Source organism: Halichoerus grypus, chromosome 2 (assembly GCF_964656455.1).
Source record: "Halichoerus grypus chromosome 2, mHalGry1.hap1.1, whole genome shotgun sequence".
Lineage (NCBI taxonomy): Eukaryota > Metazoa > Chordata > Mammalia > Carnivora > Phocidae > Halichoerus > Halichoerus grypus.
The window spans coordinates 196,629,462-196,650,065 of record NC_135713.1 but is presented as its reverse complement, the minus strand read 5'-3'; the positions used below and the strand labels follow the sequence as shown (position 1 = coordinate 196,650,065).

The 20,604-nt window shown below is 48.9% G+C and overlaps 1 protein-coding gene across 2 annotated transcripts in view; it reads left to right on the top strand.

Annotated features, from left to right (window-relative positions):
- The window catches only part of PRKCA (protein kinase C alpha), a 391,533-nt gene that overhangs the window by 327,722 nt on the left and 43,207 nt on the right, over positions 1-20,604 (top strand). For both annotated transcript variants that reach the window (XM_036106826.2, XM_078065961.1), the window contains 5 exons: positions 9,269-9,406; positions 10,156-10,329; positions 12,513-12,604; positions 15,228-15,290; positions 16,218-16,356. In XM_036106826.2, the coding sequence (XP_035962719.1) occupies positions 9,269-9,406; positions 10,156-10,329; positions 12,513-12,604; positions 15,228-15,290; positions 16,218-16,356 (606 nt within the window). The remainder of the gene's footprint in view (positions 1-9,268; positions 9,407-10,155; positions 10,330-12,512; positions 12,605-15,227; positions 15,291-16,217; positions 16,357-20,604) is intronic.

Sequence of the window (20,604 nt, the reverse complement as noted above, 5' to 3'; positions counted from 1 at the left end):
CTATCAGATATTCCTACCGCGAAATCAGACACAAGACCTGAAAGAAACCAAGATCCTGCCTGCCTTCAGGAATCAGGCTGTCTTGACTCTTTGAGTTCCCCTTTTCTGTCCCACATTCATGGTCCGATTAAAGCGTCTGGCCTTGGGCACCAGCCTTTGCCATGTCCCTCTTGACTCGGCCAGTTCCACGTCAGGAATCCATCCTAGGGAGACCGGGGATGTGCACGGAGATTTGGAATACAAAATTGTTCATCTGTGTGTTACTGAAAACTGAAAATCGGAAACAATGTAGCTGTCCAACAATGGGGGAAAGGCTAAATACACTGTGGTAGAGCCACACTGCGGGGTATGATGCAGTCACTAAAATCATGTGGCGGAAGGGTGCCTCCCGAGAAAAGGTTTACAACATACTAAGGCATAAAGCAGGTTGCAAACGGTGTAAATCTGTTTATGTCAAAGAAGAAAACGTGAAAACCTTTAGAAGGATATACAGCAAAACGTTAACAGTGATTCTCTCTGGGCGTTGAAACTATGGGTGTTTTCAGTTGTCTTATTTATTTATTTTTTATTTATTTATTTATTTATTTATCCATCCATGCCTGTGAAATGTACTACTATGCTCACAAGAAGCAGCACTGTTGTAGAAATTCTTTAAAGGCAGTAACTCTGCCTTTTTAAAAAGCTTGTATGAGAAGTAATTGTCTTTCCCGGTGCACACGTGCGTCCATAAAAGGATTCGAGGAGCACCATGCCCCAGACTCTCTCCTGGGCCCTGGACATACGTCAGTGAGCAGAACAGATAAGGCCCCTATGCTCCTTGCCATGGAGGGAGGCAGGGAAATAGATGATAGTGAGAATCCACGCCACGGGAAGGCGAGGACGGGGTGCCCTGTTGAAGCCTCAGCGTTAAAGCATCTCCCGAGCAGAGATGGGAGGGTGTCTTGTTCCTCTCTGGGTCAGAGGGAGTAGAGAGTGCAAAGGCCCTCAGAAGGCAAGCATGCTTGACATGTTCCAGAAGACAAAAAATTATTTAGCCAGAGAACAGCAGGCGTTTTATTTACTCTGTGAGCCTGGGGTGCCTGTGAGGTCCCATCGTCTTGACCTGTTGCCCGGTTACTGAGTAGGGAGTAATAGATGTCGTGACTCGGGGCTGTTAGAAATACACTGGCCATATTCCGTTAACAGTATCATTGAAAAGGCTTTCAGTTCCCTTGTGGTTTTCTCCTGAAACCACTTGATTTAACGAATGTTGCAGTGGGTGCAGGTGAATATGTCACCTTAGGGCTAAGACGCGCTGCTAAGGCCCTTGGTTATATATAGCAGAGATAGACCTGTTTATGGAACAGCACCAGAACGCCATCAGTCCTACACTGTCAAAATTGTTCGGAGAAGCCCTGAATACAGGGCATTTTCGTTGTAGAGAAGAGATTATGGAAGAAATCCACAATTATTCATTTGCTCCTATTGTTGGTCATTGTTGACGTGTCTGCCCTTGGAATCTTAGAAGTAGAAACTTCTATTGTCAGATTCCTCTCTTTACACCTTGCAAAACGTCTTTGATAAATATATTCATCAAAGCCATATTTTCTGTTCTGCTGGGAGATATAATATTATTGAAGACACAGTCACAAAATAGGTACAAATGGACACATTTACAATGGAATAAGTTGCAGCATTACAGCATACTTCGGAGGGTTACCCAGAGGCTCCATAATTATAGAATAGATCCACCGGGAGACTCGGAATTACGGTTAACTCTCTACTTCCTTACTGTAGAGAAACCTTTAGGCTGGGATTCCTACTGAGGATAAGTTAGCACCTCTTGGAAGGATTGCTAGTCAAGGTGTTACTGTATTGGGGGCTGGTTTTTGTGACTGTACACTTCCCCATGTCTTTATTGTCTGTCTGTTTTCCCACATACCAAAGCTAGAGCATAATCATTATACAAAATTCACAGATTGCAGACTGTCCATGGTATTATGTTAAACCGATTGGAATTGGCAGTACTATAGGTCAGATCATCCCAGCTCAGCAGCAGCAAATGGTCCAGCCTAATAGAGAGTTGACATCTGTTGCAATCCTATCCCTCATAGACACCCAGCGCCATAGTTTGGCAGATCCAGCTCTCAGTTTTCATTTGAAACCCACCCGCCTAATAATGAGCTGCATGTGGATAGCCTCTGAACACACACACGGACAGCTCCTAAGACAAAGGTATTTAACACACATCCACACTTCAACCCCAACCTCGGAGAATTTGGATTTGCAATAGTCAGATTCACTTTGTATGATGTGCTTTACAGAACTCACCAAGGGAGTCCTTGAAATTTGTGAACACCTTCGATGATTGCAGACTCTTAGGACTTTGGGAGAATGTATCTGGGTCATAAAATGAGATGCGTGTTGGTTATTAGGAAATTTTCCAATGGGGAGAGCACCCTAAGTCAAGGTCTTTTCCTGCATGGTCCTAGCCCCTGAGGGAGCTACAGAAGAAGATGCTCCAGAAATCGGAGAGCAGCTAGAGCTGAGACGCAGTTCCTCTCCTACCCCACCGGGAGGGCACGGAAGCGGGGAAGCCCACAGGGGATCTGCCTCAGCCTCCCCACGGGTCCTGAGCTCCTGCAGAGCCTGTCTGCAGGCTTGACACATATCCATAATCACAGGGCCATGAGTCAGCCTGGCAGAACCCTGACCCAGGTGACCTGCAGCTGCTCACAGAGGCCTTCAATCCATAGGCAGGGAGCAGGTGGAGGCCAGGAGCCTGAGGGAAGTACACCTTCTCCTTCCTGGGGCAAAGAAAAGAAGACCCCGGTAAAGGATATGATGGGAGGCTCTGCGCTAGGGGCTCTTGCAAAGGATTCCTCATTTCAGCTTCAGCATAGCCCAGGGATACAGAGGTCTTGGTACTACTATATTATGGATGAGCAATCTGACGCTCAGAGAGGCCATATCATCTGCCCAGAGTCATACAGCAAAAATGGGTAAAACCAGGATTTGATCTAAACTCTCTGGAACCGAAGTCTGGGGCTCTTTCCAGAACTTGCCATTGATTTTATATGATAATTGAAGATTGTTGAAGGTAGAAAAGGTCCCAGGGACTCTGAAGGGACTTTGAACTTGGAGAAACATTCTGACTTAGACTAGCACATCTGAAACGTGCACAGGACTCACTTGAGGATCTTGTTAAAACTGCATGTTCCCGTTCCGTAGACCTGGGGTGGGGCCCAGGAATCTGCATTCCTGACCAGCCTCCAGGCGGTGCGGGTACAGCTGATCCACAAACCACACGTTGAATAACAGGGACATAGACCACAGCGCCTTTTAACTGCAGGTTCTCCGGAGGAAAGGCTACATCATATTGATCTGATTTCCCCAGCATCTGGCCCAGTGTTTGGGGCATGACAGACACACAGATATCTGTGGAATAAGTGGTGGAATGGTCTAAATTTACCCACAAGGACCCATGAGTTGAATCAAAATGCGTCCTGAGCAAGAACCCAAGATTTGGGATTTATCAGCAAGGAGCATGACCAGCAGGCTCATATGTGCTTCCAGCTCCAGCCCCAGTCAGTTCTCTGCTCCCTCCTCTGATGCCAGGCTTCGGGAGACATTCTGCCTCTCCTCTCCGGGTGTGAATTCCCCTTTGTGCACACAGCCCAGGAGGGCGTCTGGCCGTGTAGGGCATGTCTGCATTGCTATAGGAAAGGATGTTGGCCTGCTTATTCTGAGGCCTCTTTGGGTCTGCTGAAATTTCTGCAGTTAGGCCATCGGCTTCAGCTTTATCCCTGGACATATATTGATTTTATTTGCACTCCTGGTGAAGTCTGAATTACATTCATGACAACCAGTTATGCCAACAATACACAAGCTGAGAAGGGCAGGGCTCTGTCCTGCCAGGAGACCAGTTGCCAAACAACCCACTCAAAAGCTCAAAGAAAGGAACCGTCAACGCAAAGCCTCACTATTGGTCTTCCGTGGATTCCAGTGAAGTCCAGGGCAATCAGGACTTCTCACCAGAGGAATGTCCTTTCAGAGAAACTTCCGAGTTTCAGCTCGCTGGCCCAGCTAACTAGTCTAGCGTGGCCTCTGGGGAGGGTCACTGTGTGGCCAACCTCCCTAAAGGCAGAGATGCCCTCACAGCCTTTGTCTGTGGCTGTCCCAGCATGACCGGTAATTGCTTGAGGGAAGGAGTTCCGATTATATTTGAACATCCAAATGCACATTGTCCAGGGGCCACCCTCTGAAATGACATACCTGGCAACAGCCACTTTTCTGTATTAACGTTGGGCAGATGGCTGGCTGGTATTGGCTCCCAGCTGACTGTACCATTCATGATTTGGCCTCTTCAAATTCTGTTGTAGGACTTAATGAAGACATATGATTTTGAATGAATGAATCAATCAATCAATCAATGAGATATTCAGTGAATGTGCAATTATGTACCCAGCACAGTGCTTGACCTAAAGACACAAAGTAAGGACCATCTTACTCTGCCTTCCAGGACCTCACAGTCTAATGAGAAAGATCAGCAAATCCTCAGAAAATGTTCATCTGTTGGTTTAGGTTCCCCAGATCAGTCAACTCTGCCACAGGGTTTTGAGAGCAAGGAGTTCATTCGGGAAGTGATCCCAAAAGACCTGGGCAGGGCGGGGGTGGGGGGGAGGAGCAGGGATGTGACCCAGGGAAGGGAGGAAGCCAGCTAAGATCAGGGCATGGTAGTTCTTCAGATGGTACCAATGCTGGACACACTAGAGCTCAGTCCTGCTGGGGAGCTAGGGAGACGGCATGCAACCCACTTTCTTGTGCGGCCAGTCGAGGCCACGACTTCCTGGGGCAGCAACATGGGCATTTCAGGCTTGCTGTGCAGGCGTGGCCCCAACAGAACCCGCGGACAGCCTCCGATGTGCACAGGGGTGCAGAGCCAAAAGCTCAGGGGATGTGGGCGGGTCATAGACAATGTCTGCCACAGGTTGGAAATCCCAGGAGGGAGGAGGCATCAGGAAGATGAGGGTGGTGCTTAAGCTGGATTTGGTGGATGAGCAAGATAGCAAGGCCCCATGGGAAGAGGGACCAAAGACTGGAGGCTGGAACAGAGGGGCTGGGGGAGTCGTGGGACCAAGGTCGGAGACAGAACTGACAGCCAAGGGTCTCTTCCTCATCCTTTGTGACAACTCGGCCTTTTTCTGTCCAGCAGATAGGAAGCCAGGGAAGCACGACAGGGTCCCTCCAGGGAATATACTGAAAGGGAGGTCACAGGAGTTGGGGACACTAGAGGTGGGGCCACCTCGACAGAGAGGTGGTAAAGGAGCCCCAGGGAAGAGGCTAGAGTCTGGACCTAACCTGCAGGTAGATTTGGCACGACCCGTTGATAGACTGACCATACAGTGTGATCGGAAGAGGCATTAAACAGATACACCATAAATATTCACGAGTTGTCCTATGCCCAGAGCAGGGCCATGGCGGGGAGAATGGCAGCCAGTCTTTGGGGAGGGGTCCTCTGGAGAGATGGCAAGCAAGCTAAAGCCTGCAGGCAGGGAGAAGTCAGCCGGGGAGGGGGTGGGGGACTGCACTCCCACAGCATGGGGGGAGGGGGAGGCAGGGGAGGGGCCAAGGATGAGAATCAGGAGGCAGAGGCTGCCTGAACGCAGACTGGAGGTGGAGGCCGTGTAGAGCACCCTCCTGGCGGTCGTTTGCTCCCCGCCCCCCCCCCAGCTGCACAGCTGCTAGGATAGCCACTGGCTGTCTCCTCCAGCTGTGCTACTGATTAGACCCAGGGTGAGCGAAGGACTTGCCAGAGTCAGGCCCGGACCACTGAGGTTTTGCTATCACAGAAGAGCTGCTTTTGCAAACTCCGGACTGGCGATGGCTCCATGCCATCCGGCAGCTGGGCCCTGCAGTGGCAGCGTGGGAATGACTCCAGAAGCATATTGTGCAGCGGAAATGTGGAAGCCACGTGTCTCTGGTCAGAAGGCTAGCTGCACGAAGCCCCCCGGGCTGCTCCTATCTCAGGGCTGCCAGGAGCTGGGGAGAACTCCATCTCTTCCCCTGGGTCAGGCCACTTTCTAGCCTGTCCCCTGATGGAGAATGAGGTCAGTGTAGCAGCCTGGCCCATCTCCTTCCAAACCATCCCCCTGCTCTGCCAGCCACATGGAACCCAACTCTGCTTCTGGCTCCAGAGACATGAGAATGGAATCTGCCCGGGGCAGGGCAAGAGGCCTGTGTCCTTCCTCCCTCCGGCTTCCCCTCCCCGGAGTAGGAGGCTCCTTTGTCTACATTCCGCCCAAACCTCACGGATTGATTTCAGAGCGGAATCTAAGATCCTACTGCAGTCGGATTCAGAAGTACTCAAATGCAAAAATGCTTTTCTTGCATTTACATCCCTTTGGGGACAGTCTTTTCCCTGTAACTGGACTAAGGACATAGCACAAAACTCAGAGTCTTTGCTCCGTATGGCCCCCAGTGAGGGCAGTGTCTGTCCAGAGGTCACTCCGTGGGCTGCTGTCTGTGGTGCTGAAATGTCAAAGGAGGAAGGAGCTGGGACTCTAGGAATTCACGAGTCTGGAGCCTCTGGTTAGGAGCCCCGTGCTTTAGATGGAAGCTGGATGTTCGTGGGCAGCCCCAGCCCGATCACAGCCTCACCCAGGGGAAGACGCTCTTCGACCGTTTCAAGCCCCTCAGAGCACTGAGTCCACCTTTTCAGAATTTACCGTGAAGTTCCCGACAAAATAAAATCAATCTCCTCGTGCCTCTTTCTGATAACGTTTCTTTTTAAAAATCAGAAGAACAGAAAAGAGTGGCGTCGTGGGTATTCTCATCTCACACTTGAACTTCCTGATTGTTCATTGCAATTTCGACGACACACACCAGAAAGTTTATCAACTTGGAATCATTCCTGGGACATATGTTTGGAGTGAAAGAGGACTTCTGCTATCCGCCACCTCCGTTTTGATCCCAGTCTCTACCTTCTAATTGATTAAGTTCTCCTTTCCAGCTTCTCCCTTAACTCGGGCAAAGCATCCCATGATGGGGACTAAAACTACCCTCTCCAGCAATAAGGAATGCCCCGAGCCAGCAAGACCCCATGTGATTGACCCCAAGACAGCGATCAACTTGACCTTCACTGCCCAGCTGCATGCATGTACCCACTGGCCTCTGCCCAGCATTTTCCTTACATAATCCTGGGAGTGCTTTCAGCACTTTGGAGACAGTCTCTGAGACACTAGTCCACTGTCTTCCTGGCGCTGGCCTTCCTGAAATAAACTACTTTCTCATTTCACCAGCCATCGTTTGTCTGCCTTTGGACTTTGTCAGCGGCGAGTGGTCGAACCTGGTCTGTTTGGGACCCTGGAGCCAGGTGCTCCTGCATTCCTGCTTCCTGGCTTCCAGAGGACGGGGCTGGTCCTGCAGTTGAGGGGGGTCCTGATGTAACACTAGTGGTTATGTCTTGGCTCTTTCTCACAAGTTTGTCTGGACATTACTTCCATCCTCTGTCAAAGGGGAGGCCAATTTATGTATCACTGCAGTTCGGGTTTTTGTCTTTAAAGAGTGTCGGTGTATCCAGTGACCCCCAGGTTCATGTGTGTGTCCCACCGGGCACTGCCGATAGGAGGTATATAGGACAGCTATATTAAATACTTTCAGCCTGGAAGCAAAAATGTGAGGGCCGTCTTTCCCCCATGTCTTAAGATCTCTGCAGAAAAGTTGGGGCCATCTTTCCTCCATGTCTTAATGTCTCTGCCTACATGGCTATGCTTAGTTCATCTGAATATGCACTCAGGCCATGAGGTTTGATCCTTACTGAAACATGTTATTTTTATCACAGAAAAGCATCACCTAACAGCACAGCATCTGATGAACACATTCAAGCTTCATTTCCTTATTCAGCCAGAATGTAGAGCACACGCCCTGTGCTAAGCACTATGTGAGGCCTGGGGATCCAGAGACGGCTGGATCCCATAATGCAAAACCTCTTCCACAGAGCCTGGCACAAGGTGGGGACGAAGGGACACTGTTGCTCTAAGGGAGTATGGGTGATTCCTCAGAAGCTGCCTCTGCTGCTAAAGAAAACATGTCAGATCCCCCATCTTCCCCCAAGAGAGTGCTCTGGTCACGTAGTAAAGCCCAGGATGCCTTCTTTACGTCCTACACCTTTTTGGTAACCACGTTGACTTGAGTGTTGTCCTGGCACCTGCTCGGAAACTCAAAGCTGCACTTAGGTCTGCTGCATTGGGGAAGGGCAGGGGGTGTACCTTATCATTCAGAATGTATCCAAAGCCACAGTCTTTGCCCTTGGGCTCAGTCGGGCTCAGGGCTGTGGTTTTGGCAGTTGAGCCACACTGCAGGACCCTGGCCTTTTCAGCAGCTGACATGTCCAGCAACTGGTGCCCTCACCGTTGGGCAGATGTTCTCCATGCAGAGTCTGGGGGGAGATTCTTCCTGGGCTCCTTTGCTGACCTTTGAGACCTTCCCACGTGATCCCATTAGCCTTTCCTTTTCAGCGGAGCCTCCTTGCTCTCCTCAACCTTTGACCCGAGACTCTAACTCTTCAATCAGAGTAAAATGAGGGTGTAGTTTCTCCAGCACTGTGTGTAGCATGAGCCTGGTTTATAAAAATGCCTTCTGGTAACTGACAGGTCACTGACCAGGGATGCTTCAGGTTCAAAGGGTGCTGCATGTTTTGTGTGAACCCAGGTTCTCATGCATATCACCATTTTCCTGAGTTCAACTCTTAACTTAAAAAAAAAACAAAAACCCTATGTTCTTCTTACTGTGTCTTTTAAAGTAGCAATAAATCATCCCTAAGCTTGCCGGTTAAGAGTTTCCTCTCCAGGGAACCCCTTTTTGCTAGGATCCAAGTTTCCTCTATGCAGATGAATCAAATTGGAAAATCTACAAATTAGAAAAGCATCAGTGCACAGTTTATTTTTTGTATTATGTTAACCATTGTGAAACGCCCATTTTCCCCAAGAGGTTAACTTCTAAGTCCTAGAATGAGAATCAGCCTGACTTGGTTAACTATGTAAAGAGTTGTCTCTTGATAGGTAAGGGCAATTTTTTTTTTTTTTTTTTTTGCTACTTTGCAAATATTGCCCTTAGGGTAAATATAGCCACTGACTTGAATGAATATGTCATCACCCTGTGATTTCTTTTCTTGCCCCCATCCCACCTCCCACCTCCCAGCTGCCCTCAAGCTTAGTTAAATGCTTTCTATCACTCTTTTTCCTGGGAAAAATGACCCATCGATTTCATGTGTGTGCTTGTTGTTTAGAAAGCCAAGCTTGGCCCTGCTGGTAACAAAGTAATCAGTCCTTCAGAAGACAGGAGACCACCTTCCAACAACCTGGACAGAGTGAAACTCACCGACTTCAATTTCCTCATGGTGCTGGGGAAAGGGAGTTTTGGAAAGGTAAGGGGATGGTTGTCTGTGAGGCAGAGGGGCTTTTGCAGACTGCAGGGATCGGTCCTGGGCTCCCTGAGGTTTCCAGAGCCGTCCTTAGGATCTCCCTGTTCTCTGTACTCCTTTCTCAGATGTTCCCCGATGCCCCACCCACCACTTCATTTCATTAGAAACAATTGTATCCAGAAAGCTACAGACGGTTCACTGTGTGTCCCCATTTCCGGGTTGAGAACAGAGCAGGTGCTCCAAAATGTTGGTTGAATCAATAATTTTCACAACTAAAAATTAGAAGTTGATTTGTAGAACCTATTTGTCTGCATTTGGCTTCTGTGGCCCCAAATCTTACGATAGACCCAGGAAATGATTTCCAATCCCACCTCTTTCTTTGTCTTGGCTCCCAACTCGTGAGAAGTTTATAAAGGTCAGTCACGTTTTTGCCCAAAGAATGCTCCTGAAAAATGTGCACACTTCAAGGCTAATACCGAGGACGCGTATATTCCTTCCCGTGGCCACCATAGCGCCATCATGTGGCCATAGCCCGCGCAGTGTACAAATCTCGACAGCTTCTGAATTACACCGTGCTGGAGGAGTGTAATCTGCGCTGATGCGCAAGATTTCAAAATTTGCACATGAAGCGGAACTTTATGAATATATAGCGTAGGCCGACTGAACGGCCACCTGACCAGGTTCTCCCACCCCACCCCCAGTACCAGACGTACGCTTCTGAAGCTTTCAGCTTGCCTTTCGTCTGCTCCCAGGTGATGCTTGCTGACCGGAAGGGCACAGAGGAACTATATGCTATCAAAATCCTGAAGAAGGATGTGGTGATTCAAGATGACGACGTGGAGTGCACCATGGTGGAGAAGCGAGTCCTAGCCCTGTTGGACAAGCCCCCCTTCCTGACACAGCTACACTCCTGCTTCCAGACAGTGGTAAGGCCCCCGGGGGTTCGTATCTGTGGTGCCGCACGCGGCGTGCTCTCAAGGGCCACCCCTGAAGCCAGGGTTCTAAGCATCTGAATCAACCTTCCTCTAGTAGAGAAGGCTCAAGAAAACCTCTCACTCCTATGCCGCTGGTAAATTTGGGGAGCCCCCTCTCTGGGATGTTCCCTACTTATAGGCTTGGCACTAATTCTATTTAATTCAGCAAACATTTGTACCAAAGGTACGTTTTATAAGGTACCAATGTACAAAGGTACATTCCTTATACCAGGCCATGTGCTAAGACTTGGGGTTACAACACCAATAAAATAACCCATAGTCCTGGTTTTTGAAGGCTACGGGTCCCGTTGCTAAGCATTGCATTAGAATCCGAGGAAACTTGATCTTACAAAAGAGTGTGTTCTTGTTTACTGCACACAGCAGGCTTGGTAGTCTGGCCTGTTTTGTACAGTCCATGAGCTCTAAGAAAGGTTGGAGGAGAAAAAGAGAATAATATTTTGTGACATGTGTAAATTAGATGAAATTCACATTTCAGGGTGCGTGAATCATTTTCTTGGAAGACAGCCAGGCTCCTTCATTTTCCTGTCCCCTGCAGTGGCTCTCCTGTGGTGCAGGCAGAGTTGAATCATTGCAAGATACCCGCAGAGCCTAAAGTATTTGCTGTCTAGCCCTTTACAGAAAGTTTGCCGAGCCCTGTCTTACAGTATAACGAAAAGGAGGACAAGAGAGTTCTGAAGCACTGATCAGCCCATTGTGGGGCCAGGGCCCTGTCATGGAGCTTGCAGGTGGCCCGCAAAAAATATAACCATTTCGAGGGCACCATTGTCAGGCATGCCCAAAGACAGGCTTTCCACCCTCAGCACCTGCCCTTTTTAAGATGTGACTCAATAATCAGTAGCTATAATTATTACTGTTACGATTATAATTATTTTTAACTTTCTACTGGCCAGAAAATGACTTTCTGTCTTACATCTCTCTTTAAAAATCTCTTGGGAGGTCCCTCTCCATGCTCTTGGAGCTTAGAATCTCAGAATGACCGTGTAACCGCACAGTGTCGGGGCGGGCCATGGGCTGCAGAGCCAGGCGCCGGCCACTGCGTGTCAGCCTGGTGCTGGTGGCACGGCCGGTCCCCTTCTCCCAGCAGCACCTAAATAGTGCCCAGGAGGGAGGAGCAATATGCCAGATGGGGAGCCATGTCTGCGAATCCCAGCCCAGATCCTATCACCCCGGTTACACGGATGAAGCTCCAGGGAGCAGCAAAACATGGAAATAAAGATGGAATTAAAATTCATCACAGGAAAGCTAGAGAAGGAAGCTCCGGGAGCTGTTTCCCCGCTGCTAGCACCAACTTCATTGTTATCTTCCATTCCCCGTGCAGCACTTCAATGTTTAATAACTTCCGCGAAATGGTGACGTTGTCTAGAAGCGAGCAGTGGTTGGCTTTCACCTGGGTGTGCTGTGCTGTGAGCTGCTTGGCTGTTCAACCCCATTTTCCCCCATTTACCCCACTGTAATGTCCTCATAAATATGCAGCTTTATTGGGGTCTATGATGTACGCCCTCCGTGGGGCCGACATTGAGCACACCAGTGACAGAAAAAAAAAGCAATACTTGGGCCTGTTATGATGCAGAAGCACGTTGGATTAGCCTCTCCATGTATAGTCCCCTCCCCCACAGTAAATATCATTGAGCATTTATAATTTAGGAGCCCAGCCTAACTCACGAGATCTGTTTTCAGAAGCTTCTGGTGGAAACGCATGACTACATCACTGGGGTTTGCCTCCCAGATGCTGCGAGCCAGCAACACTTGTTAAAAGTAAATAATTGGCCCATTTGGATTCTTCACACCATCACTAACTTAGACATGTCTTAATGTGCAGGGGAAAGGGGAAAAGTGTTGGGAGGCCGTTACTACAATAGGGAGCATACGGAACCAGAAGGGGGCAGCCATGTTGACAGTTAATGACTTTATACTTCCCAAGGCCCTCATGCAGTAGGGTTTATGACTTATGTTTTATTTGGGAAGAAAAATTTTGCAGGGCTCCACTGAGCAGATCTGCCAGGGTAGCCCACGGTTTACTAACTAATGAGAAAGCAAAACACAGTCTAGAAGAGTGAAGGAAGCCTCTCGGCCGGTGGCCAAGCCCTGCTCACGTGTTGAACCTTCGTCTTCAGGACCGGCTGTATTTCGTCATGGAATACGTCAATGGCGGGGACCTCATGTACCACATTCAGCAAGTAGGAAAATTTAAGGAACCACAAGCAGTGTGAGTATTTTTTTTTAAAGTCCCTTAATTTAGACAGCACACAGGGACTGCTGCTGGGTGAAATATGGAAGTGGGGCTTTGCCCACTTCGGAGCTGAGCACCGTCTCCTCCCAGGGGGCCAACTTCTTGGTTTGGGTCCACCGACACTTCGGAAGGAGAGGTTCATTCTACTTGCAGTCGGTCGGAGATGCTGGTGTATCCGCCTGTCACCCAATCCCATCCTCATGGATTGAGTCAGCCAGTCGTTATTAAACAAACGATTATTGTACATTCACGACACACCAAGCACCGGGAGTGGGGAAGGCTGTCTGCCCTCCGGGAGCTCACCACCTTGACCCGGGGTAGGAGAAGTCACCCGACAATTGTACTGTGTGGCCGTAACATTAGAGGTGGCACGTGAGCCCCGGTAAAGAGGGGAGTGGGGAAAGAACATCCTCAGGGAATGCCCAAGGCAGCGGGACAGAAGGGGGTGCAGGGGCTCCGGGTGATGAGCCTGATGGAGCCAGCTGAGGACCATGGAAGGCTTGGCGGGAGGGGGCTTCAGTGGGGCTTCACACCATCAGGCCCAGTTTTCACAGAGCCCCGTGACCGAGAGGGGAAGGAAGCGGGGGGAGAGAGTAGGGACGGGTGCAAGGGGGCTGGTGAAAATCTATATAGAGGAGAAAAAATGGAACCTCCACCAGGTCTTGACCTTGGAGCCAAAGAGGAGTAAGGGCCTTTGAGAAACATTCTGGAGGAAGAAAAGGGGAACTCAGTGTAGAACAGAGACACCGGACACCTCTTCAGATGGTACCTCATTTTAGGTTTGGGAGTGGGCAGCTGCCAAGGAGGAGATGGTTTGGGGGAGAATCATGAGCAGTGTGGAGGGTTTGATTGGGATGCAGGAGTCAGCAGCAGCCAGGAGAGACATGGCCCATGGAAGGGGGGACCTCGGTACCTGAAAACTCACCCTGTTTTCCAGGGGCCAGGAGGTCACAGGACACACGGCAGAAGGAGATGTATACAAATAGCTATTTCTTTCTTTTTTTTTTTTTTTAAGATTTTATTTATTTATTTGTCAGAGAGAGAGACAGAACACAAGCAGGGGGAGAGGCAGGCAGAGGGAGAAGCAGGCTCCCTGCTGAGCAAGGAGCCCAATGTGGGACTCGATCCCAGGACCCTGGGATCATGACCTGAGCCGAAGGCAGCCGCTTAACCAACTGAGCCACCCAGGCGTCCCACAAATAGCTATTTCATTTCCCTCGGGGAGGATGCATCATGGGCATGTACCCCAATTAATCAAGTTAGCAAATGTTCATTGGATCCTGGCCGATGTTCGATCTGAAAGATAAATCTGAAGAACTTTCGGCCTGCATGGGTTGATGTGTCTTAGGGAAGATTGGCTGAAGGCAGAAGAGGGAATGCTTTGGTAGCAAGCTGAAAAAAATGCAAAAGGGAATTTTTTTCTTTCTTTTTTTTCATTCTCAGATGTCTTTATTAATCAAACCCACAAACGCCAATCAGATTTTTGTTGTTGAAGGGGGATTTTTTTTCTATTTAGATTTTTACTTTTCAATTTTCAGGAATGCCTGTCTTCATCCCCCGTCTTAACTCTGTTAGTTAGAAAGCATCAAAATGCTTGGGTTGTAAAGTAAAGCTTGGTGACAAAGTTATAAAGAGCAAGTAGCAGAATAACCACCTTACATTATGAGGTGACATCAAGGTGTCTCATCCAGCACCCTTACGTTGTGTACTTGTGTTGCTAGAAAGTTCTTATTTTAAAAATACAGAAGAGCATGAAAAATCATGTAAAAGTCGCCTGTAATCCCATTGCTTTTCCCTCTCCCATCCCATTCCTCCCCTGCCGGCCCTCAGAGGTGCCCCCCCCCACCCCTCCCCGTAAGAGTGTGGTCCTTATCACTAGAGAGGTTGTTCTCTGCTTGTGTAGACGTTGTGTGGATTTTAAGCCTCCCGGGTGTGATGTTTGCACAAACGCAGTCTTGTGGTTTCTCAGACTTCAAAGATTCCTAAATGCTATGCACATTTTAAAACCTCTTTCAGCATTTACTCTGAGTTTATTATGAATTATTTAAAAGGGTAAACTCGAGTATGAATCATGGTGTGTGTCCCATTTATCCCAGCGCTTGGGGTGGGGACGGTAAGGGGGGATGGTGAGGACACCAGCTACAGAGCACATCACACACGCTCCTCCATCATCCAGGGAATCACTGCATTTTCAAACACTAATGCATTCTGTCCGTGAATAGGAGAATAGACATTTTCCCCACTCTTCCCCAGTCCTGACACAGACTGTTCTAGCAGCCACTCTTTAAGAGATCGTATTGGAAATTCCCTGTAAGCAGTAAATTAACTGTCCACCGGCCTCAGACAAGAAGTGCTTGTTTCTAGACAGGTAATAAACCTGTCTGTTTGACTTATTAGCTGTGAAGTTCCTCGGGGAGGTGGGAGTGCTAAAATGGCCAAGCGAAGAGCAAAGGATTTGTCATCTGCAGGGTGATGCTGATCTCTGATCGTCCCAGGGTCTTACATTCTTTTGCCCCCTTGATGCCTGAGCTGGAGGGTATAAAATATTCAGAAATCCAGAGAGCAAGCCAGCAAGCCTGATGAGCATTTTCTTTTGCAGATTTTATGCAGCAGAGATTTCCATTGGATTGTTCTTTCTTCATAAAAGAGGAATCATTTACAGGTGTGTGTTGAGGCTCTGCAACCAGCCGGGCATCTGGGAGTTTTCCCGGGCCCCTGGACCTCCGTGTGCATGTTGATTCTGTGATGGGGACTTAAGACACATTGTTGAGAACCCTCAAGGTAACAAGAGACCCACCTTTGTCTGCAGCCCGCAGGCAAATCAGAGCCACTTTCCGATCCCTGGACCTCAGAAGATTTTGTATATCTCATCTCTGCTTCCCACAAGAAAACATGCTTTTCTCTCCACTGACAGTTCCTTCCTCTGCCTTTTTTTGTAATGAAGGTCAGGGAGCAATGGAAACCGAATTTCTGTTATAGATGCTCAGCGGGAGAAGAACATGGGGAGCTGGGGAGAGGCAGAGGAAAAACTAGTGAATTAAATTCTGCAGGTGGTTAGCAACAGTGAAAGTCTGATGCCAAAGAAAGGGGAATGTCTTCCAGGATTAACTGAAGAGTAAAAGGACCCACGCCACCAGGCAGAATGCAGTGGCCACACGTATGTGACCCAGCGAGGTTGTTCTGAACCTGGGATTTGGCAAACCTGGTTGTGTGCCAGGCCCCCCTGTGTGGGATCCTAGTAAATCAAATGGCTGGGAGCTGCCCCAGACCTGCTAAATTGGAATCTGGTGATTCACATGCTTGGCCAAGGTTGGGGATCGCTAGACCAACCATTTAGTCATTTATTCGGTGTGCATTTATTAAGTACCTACTGTGTCCTAGGCACTACAGTAGGCTCTGGAGATTTCAGAAACAAAAAACCCAGTCATTCCTGGTCCCGGCTCTCTGGACCGTAGTAGTTACCCGTAGGACTCGTAGTTAATACGCCATTGAGGTGGCAGCTAGTCCGAGATCTTTCCGTCTCACTAGCTCCAGAGCAGACCGTGTGATGTCGTGGGAAGGATGCTGATGCTCTCCTGCTTCCTTGCAGGGATCTGAAGTTAGATAATGTCATGCTGGATTCGGAAGGGCATATCAAGATTGCCGATTTTGGGATGTGCAAGGAACACATGATGGATGGAGTCACAACCAGGACCTTCTGTGGGACGCCAGATTACATTGCCCCAGAGGTAGGGACCCCGATTCTCCTTGGTTTCTAGACCAGACCTTTCAAATCACAAATACAGCCCCCTCCATGGGGTATAGAATCATTAGCGAATCACCAAGTCAGTGGCCACAAAATAGGCTAAACTAAATGGAGCAAAATAGAAAACAAGTGTGAGAGCTCAGTGCATAGTAAGAGTATGTCTCGTTTCGTGGAACTTTGTTTTGTGTACCTGTAAGCTGGGTGTATGGTAGAATGTGTTTCTTACACCGTCATCATCAGAACAATTTAAGCCTCACTGTTGGGCAGAGAAGGGGGGGATAGTGCTTGTAAAAATGCTCTGCGTGGGAAAACTGGGTCAAAAGGTGGTTCTGATGATGGCTTTTTAGTAAAATCAGAGTGATTAGTGCCCTAAATGACCCATTGGAATTGATCATGGTGTTTAATCTAGGAAGAACATTCCAGTGTGGTTGTAAGCGGAGTGGTTCCAAGATACGTGATCACAGCGGTGGCCAGACCGCTTCGTCTTTGTTATAACATTCTTTAAAAAATATATATTTATTTATTTGAGAGAGAGCAAGTGAGTGAGCCAGTAGGGAGGGGCAGAAGGAGAGAGAGGATCTCAAGCAGACTCCACGTGGAGCCCGACGCAGGACTCGATCCCACGGCCCTGAGATCATGACCTAAGCCGACATCAAGAGTCGGACACTTAACTGACTGAGCCACCCAGGCACCCCTATTATGACAGAGTCTGAGTAATTTTCGTCTTCTTGTGAGCCTTCCTACGTGCCAGTGACTGGGCGGGTTATAACCCTGGGTCACTGTGTAGCCAACTTCCTATCCACACACAGCTCTATGGATGAAACGGGTTCCTCCCAGCTGAGCTCCAGCACCTTATAGAAGGTAACAGAATCAAAGTTAGCCCAGCCTTCCCTCTTTGGAGAGCTCTCGTGTTCGCTGTTGGCAGCTTGTGCGGCATATTTTTAACCTGTTGCCCCACGTGTTTGTCTTAGAGGTAGTAGGTGCGACATGAGCTTAGGAGTCAGACCAAAGTGTCCTTCATTCCTGATTACTCTTCACAGGCTCTGGGAACTCGGGCAAGTGACTTAGCCTCTCTGCCCCCGTGTCCACAGTGGCAAGTTAGAGATGATAATATCCTCCTTGTAGAATTGCTCTGAGGACAGAAATGCCAAATACAGTGTTTTGCACCTAGTAGACCCCCTATGGTAGCCAGTGTTCCAAAAAGGAAGCTTAATTTTTTTTTTCCCATTGTTAAGAGCTTCCTTATTTTGTTTGTTACGCGCCCAGACAGTGTGGAAACACAGACTTCGAACATTTACTTAGAAACTTAAATTCTCAGGGCGCCTGGGTGGCTCAGTCGTTAAGCATCTGCCTTCGGCTCAGGTCATGATCCCAGGGTCCTGGGATCGAGCCCCACATCGGGCTCCCTGCTCGGCAGGAAGCCTGCTTCTCCCTCTCCCACTCCCCCTGCTTGTGTTCCCTCTCTCGCTGTGTCTCTGTCAAATAAATAAATAAAATCTTTAAAAAAAAAAAAAAAGAAAGAAACTTAAATTCTCAATGACATGGCCAAAGGCGACATGTTATCTTGATACATAACTTCGGGGGGTTTGCCCCCCAAAGAACTCACACATCACTGTCTCCAGGCATAACGTGAGCTTAAATAGTCCTATTTCTCAAACACGAAGAGTAGGGAGATGGTACAGTAAAAATACAACTTCCTGGTGCAGGATTCATTCTGACGCCTTCCACCGGCTGACATGTATTAAACAGGCTGTGATTATGAGCTGTACCTGCTCCATTTAACACCCACCAGATGCTATAAATGTGTGGTGACAGGGAAGGAAGTGTTTTTTAGGAATAAAAGTGGTTTGAACTTCATCTCCATTAAGACCGTTCTCTGCGATTAAACAAATAGCTTCCTGTGTTCAGTAACACTTCAGCCACGCGACGTCACCAGGGACGCCCGCATCCCACGTAGATGAAATGTTCCAAATAATGGACGTACGTTGTCTTTTTTTTTCCCCCTAATGTTCCTCATTGTATCAGTTTCCTATTGCCGCTACAACAAGTAACCGTGCACTTAGTGGATTAAAACAATACAAGTTTATTATCATATGGCTCTGGGGTCAGAAGTCCAAAATCCATCTCACCGGGTCAAAGTCAAGTTATCGGCAGGGCTGCACTCCCTCCAGGAACTCTGGGGGAGTCCCGTTGCCTTGCCTCTTCCGTCCTCTGCATGGCTACGGTCCGTGCTATTACCATTTCTGTCTTTTATGATCCCAACCCCACAGCCTCCCTCTCAGAAGACCATTGTGATTACGTGGGGCCCACCCAGATAACCCAGGCTTGTCCCTCTGTCCCAGGACCCTTAACCACACCTGCCAAGTCCCTTTTACCGGATAAAATTACCATATGCACAGATTCCCGGACTAGGATGCACACAGCTTTGGGGAAAGGGCCACGGCCCGTCCTGCCACACTCATGATGGTGTCCCAAGTAACTATATATATTTGATAAACTCCCACCCCCCTCCTCCAAGGACACCTAGACACACTTCTAACATATTTTGGTAACTTTGGGGCTTTTTTTTTTTTTAGAGCCACACCTCCCCCCTCCGCGGTCACCCCTCCTGTCCCCACCCCTGGCCCCAGCAACCACTCACCTATTTTCCATCCTATAACTTTGCCATTTCAAGAATGGCATATGATGGAGTCATACGGTATACCTTTCGAGATTGGCTTTCTCATCTGAGCACTTTCTAGAATCTTCTAGTCATCATATTGGCGTGCGCGTCTACCACCTGGGCAGGTTACTTGAACATCTCGTGCCTCAGTTTCCTCCCCTGTAAAGTGGGGATGATAACGTCTACCTCATAAGGTTGCTGTCTTGTGACTTGGAGTATCGTCTGGCACCAGGCGAGGTGGTCCTGCCGCGGTTATTGTTCACTTGACCCATTTGCCACGCTGCATGGTGGGCCTCTTGCGGTCTTCTGCTGCAGCCCCCCTCATAGTCCTCACAGCATGCTTCAGAAGAGGTGCCCAAGGCAGTAAGTAATGGTCTGAGGCCACGTTACTGAGAAACCCAGAGCCGGGCTTCACTGCCAGGCTCCGGCCCCTGTAGACACTCGTACTGCCCCCATGCTAAACCACAGCCTGCTCCTAAGTGACTCGCGCATTCACAGACTCCCTGTACCAAACAGGGTGCCACTGGGACAGGGTCTCCACCGGGACCCGGCCCTGGACACACTTTACAGTGTGGACGACATGACGCTCAGGCGAACGGAAACCCATATCCGTGTTTCAATTCGGGTTGACTTGCATCGTAAGCTAAGCTGCACCACTTTGGGAACTCGATCAGTAATTCCGGGTGTTTTACCGGAAACAGTTAATTCAGGCTGTTTTACCTCCTGCTAGCATTTTCCCCATACGGATCCGGGAATGTGGCATATTTGGCCATAGGGATAATTGCGGTGAAGCGGAAGACCATCTAGGTTCCAAGTTTCTAATTTGCTCAGAGGTTAACATAATCCTGTCCTCTGTATAAATCTTTCTGTCAGGCAGAGGCAAAAATAATTATCTGAGCTGGCATTTTCCCTAATAGGCAAAGCAGATGCTTAAATATTTATGGCTGTTTGTTTAAAACCCTTGAAATGGATTAACACTGTGGCATCTCCTTAACCAGGGAAGATGAGCTAAGGCAGAAAGTGTCACTAACAGATGGGATTTTGGAGTTGAGTTGGACACGCACAAAGCAGGGGGTGCTCATCAGAAACTAATTCCTGGACTCGACCTCACGGGTACTCAGTGCTTTCACACAGAAAGAATTCTTCGGGGTCAGTGCGAGTCCCTGAGAAGAACCAACAGAAGCTTCATCGGGGTTTAATCCCCCCTCCGAAAGTGATCTGGGGTGTGTGAGGTCCAGTTGCAGGTCAGGTGCCTCCCGGCAGCTAAGCATCAGGCTCTGAACACTAGCCTGGCCCACTTGTTCCCAGGAGGAGAGACGCAGCAGGGACGGGTTTGCTCCTGGCAGGTGCACCTCTGAGTACCTCCTGCTGCGGTGGGAGCAAAGCCTTTGGGAACTGTGCCGTGCAGAGTCCTTGCTGCGGCAGGGGGCGCGTTAGACCACACCCATGATGTAGGGACTGTCTACGCTGTACCAAGCCTGTGGAGCACGTCTTCTGGTTTGTCACATTGCATCCGCGAGCAGAGCTTAAGTGACTCGCCCAAGGTCACACGGCTGGTAACAGGCAGAG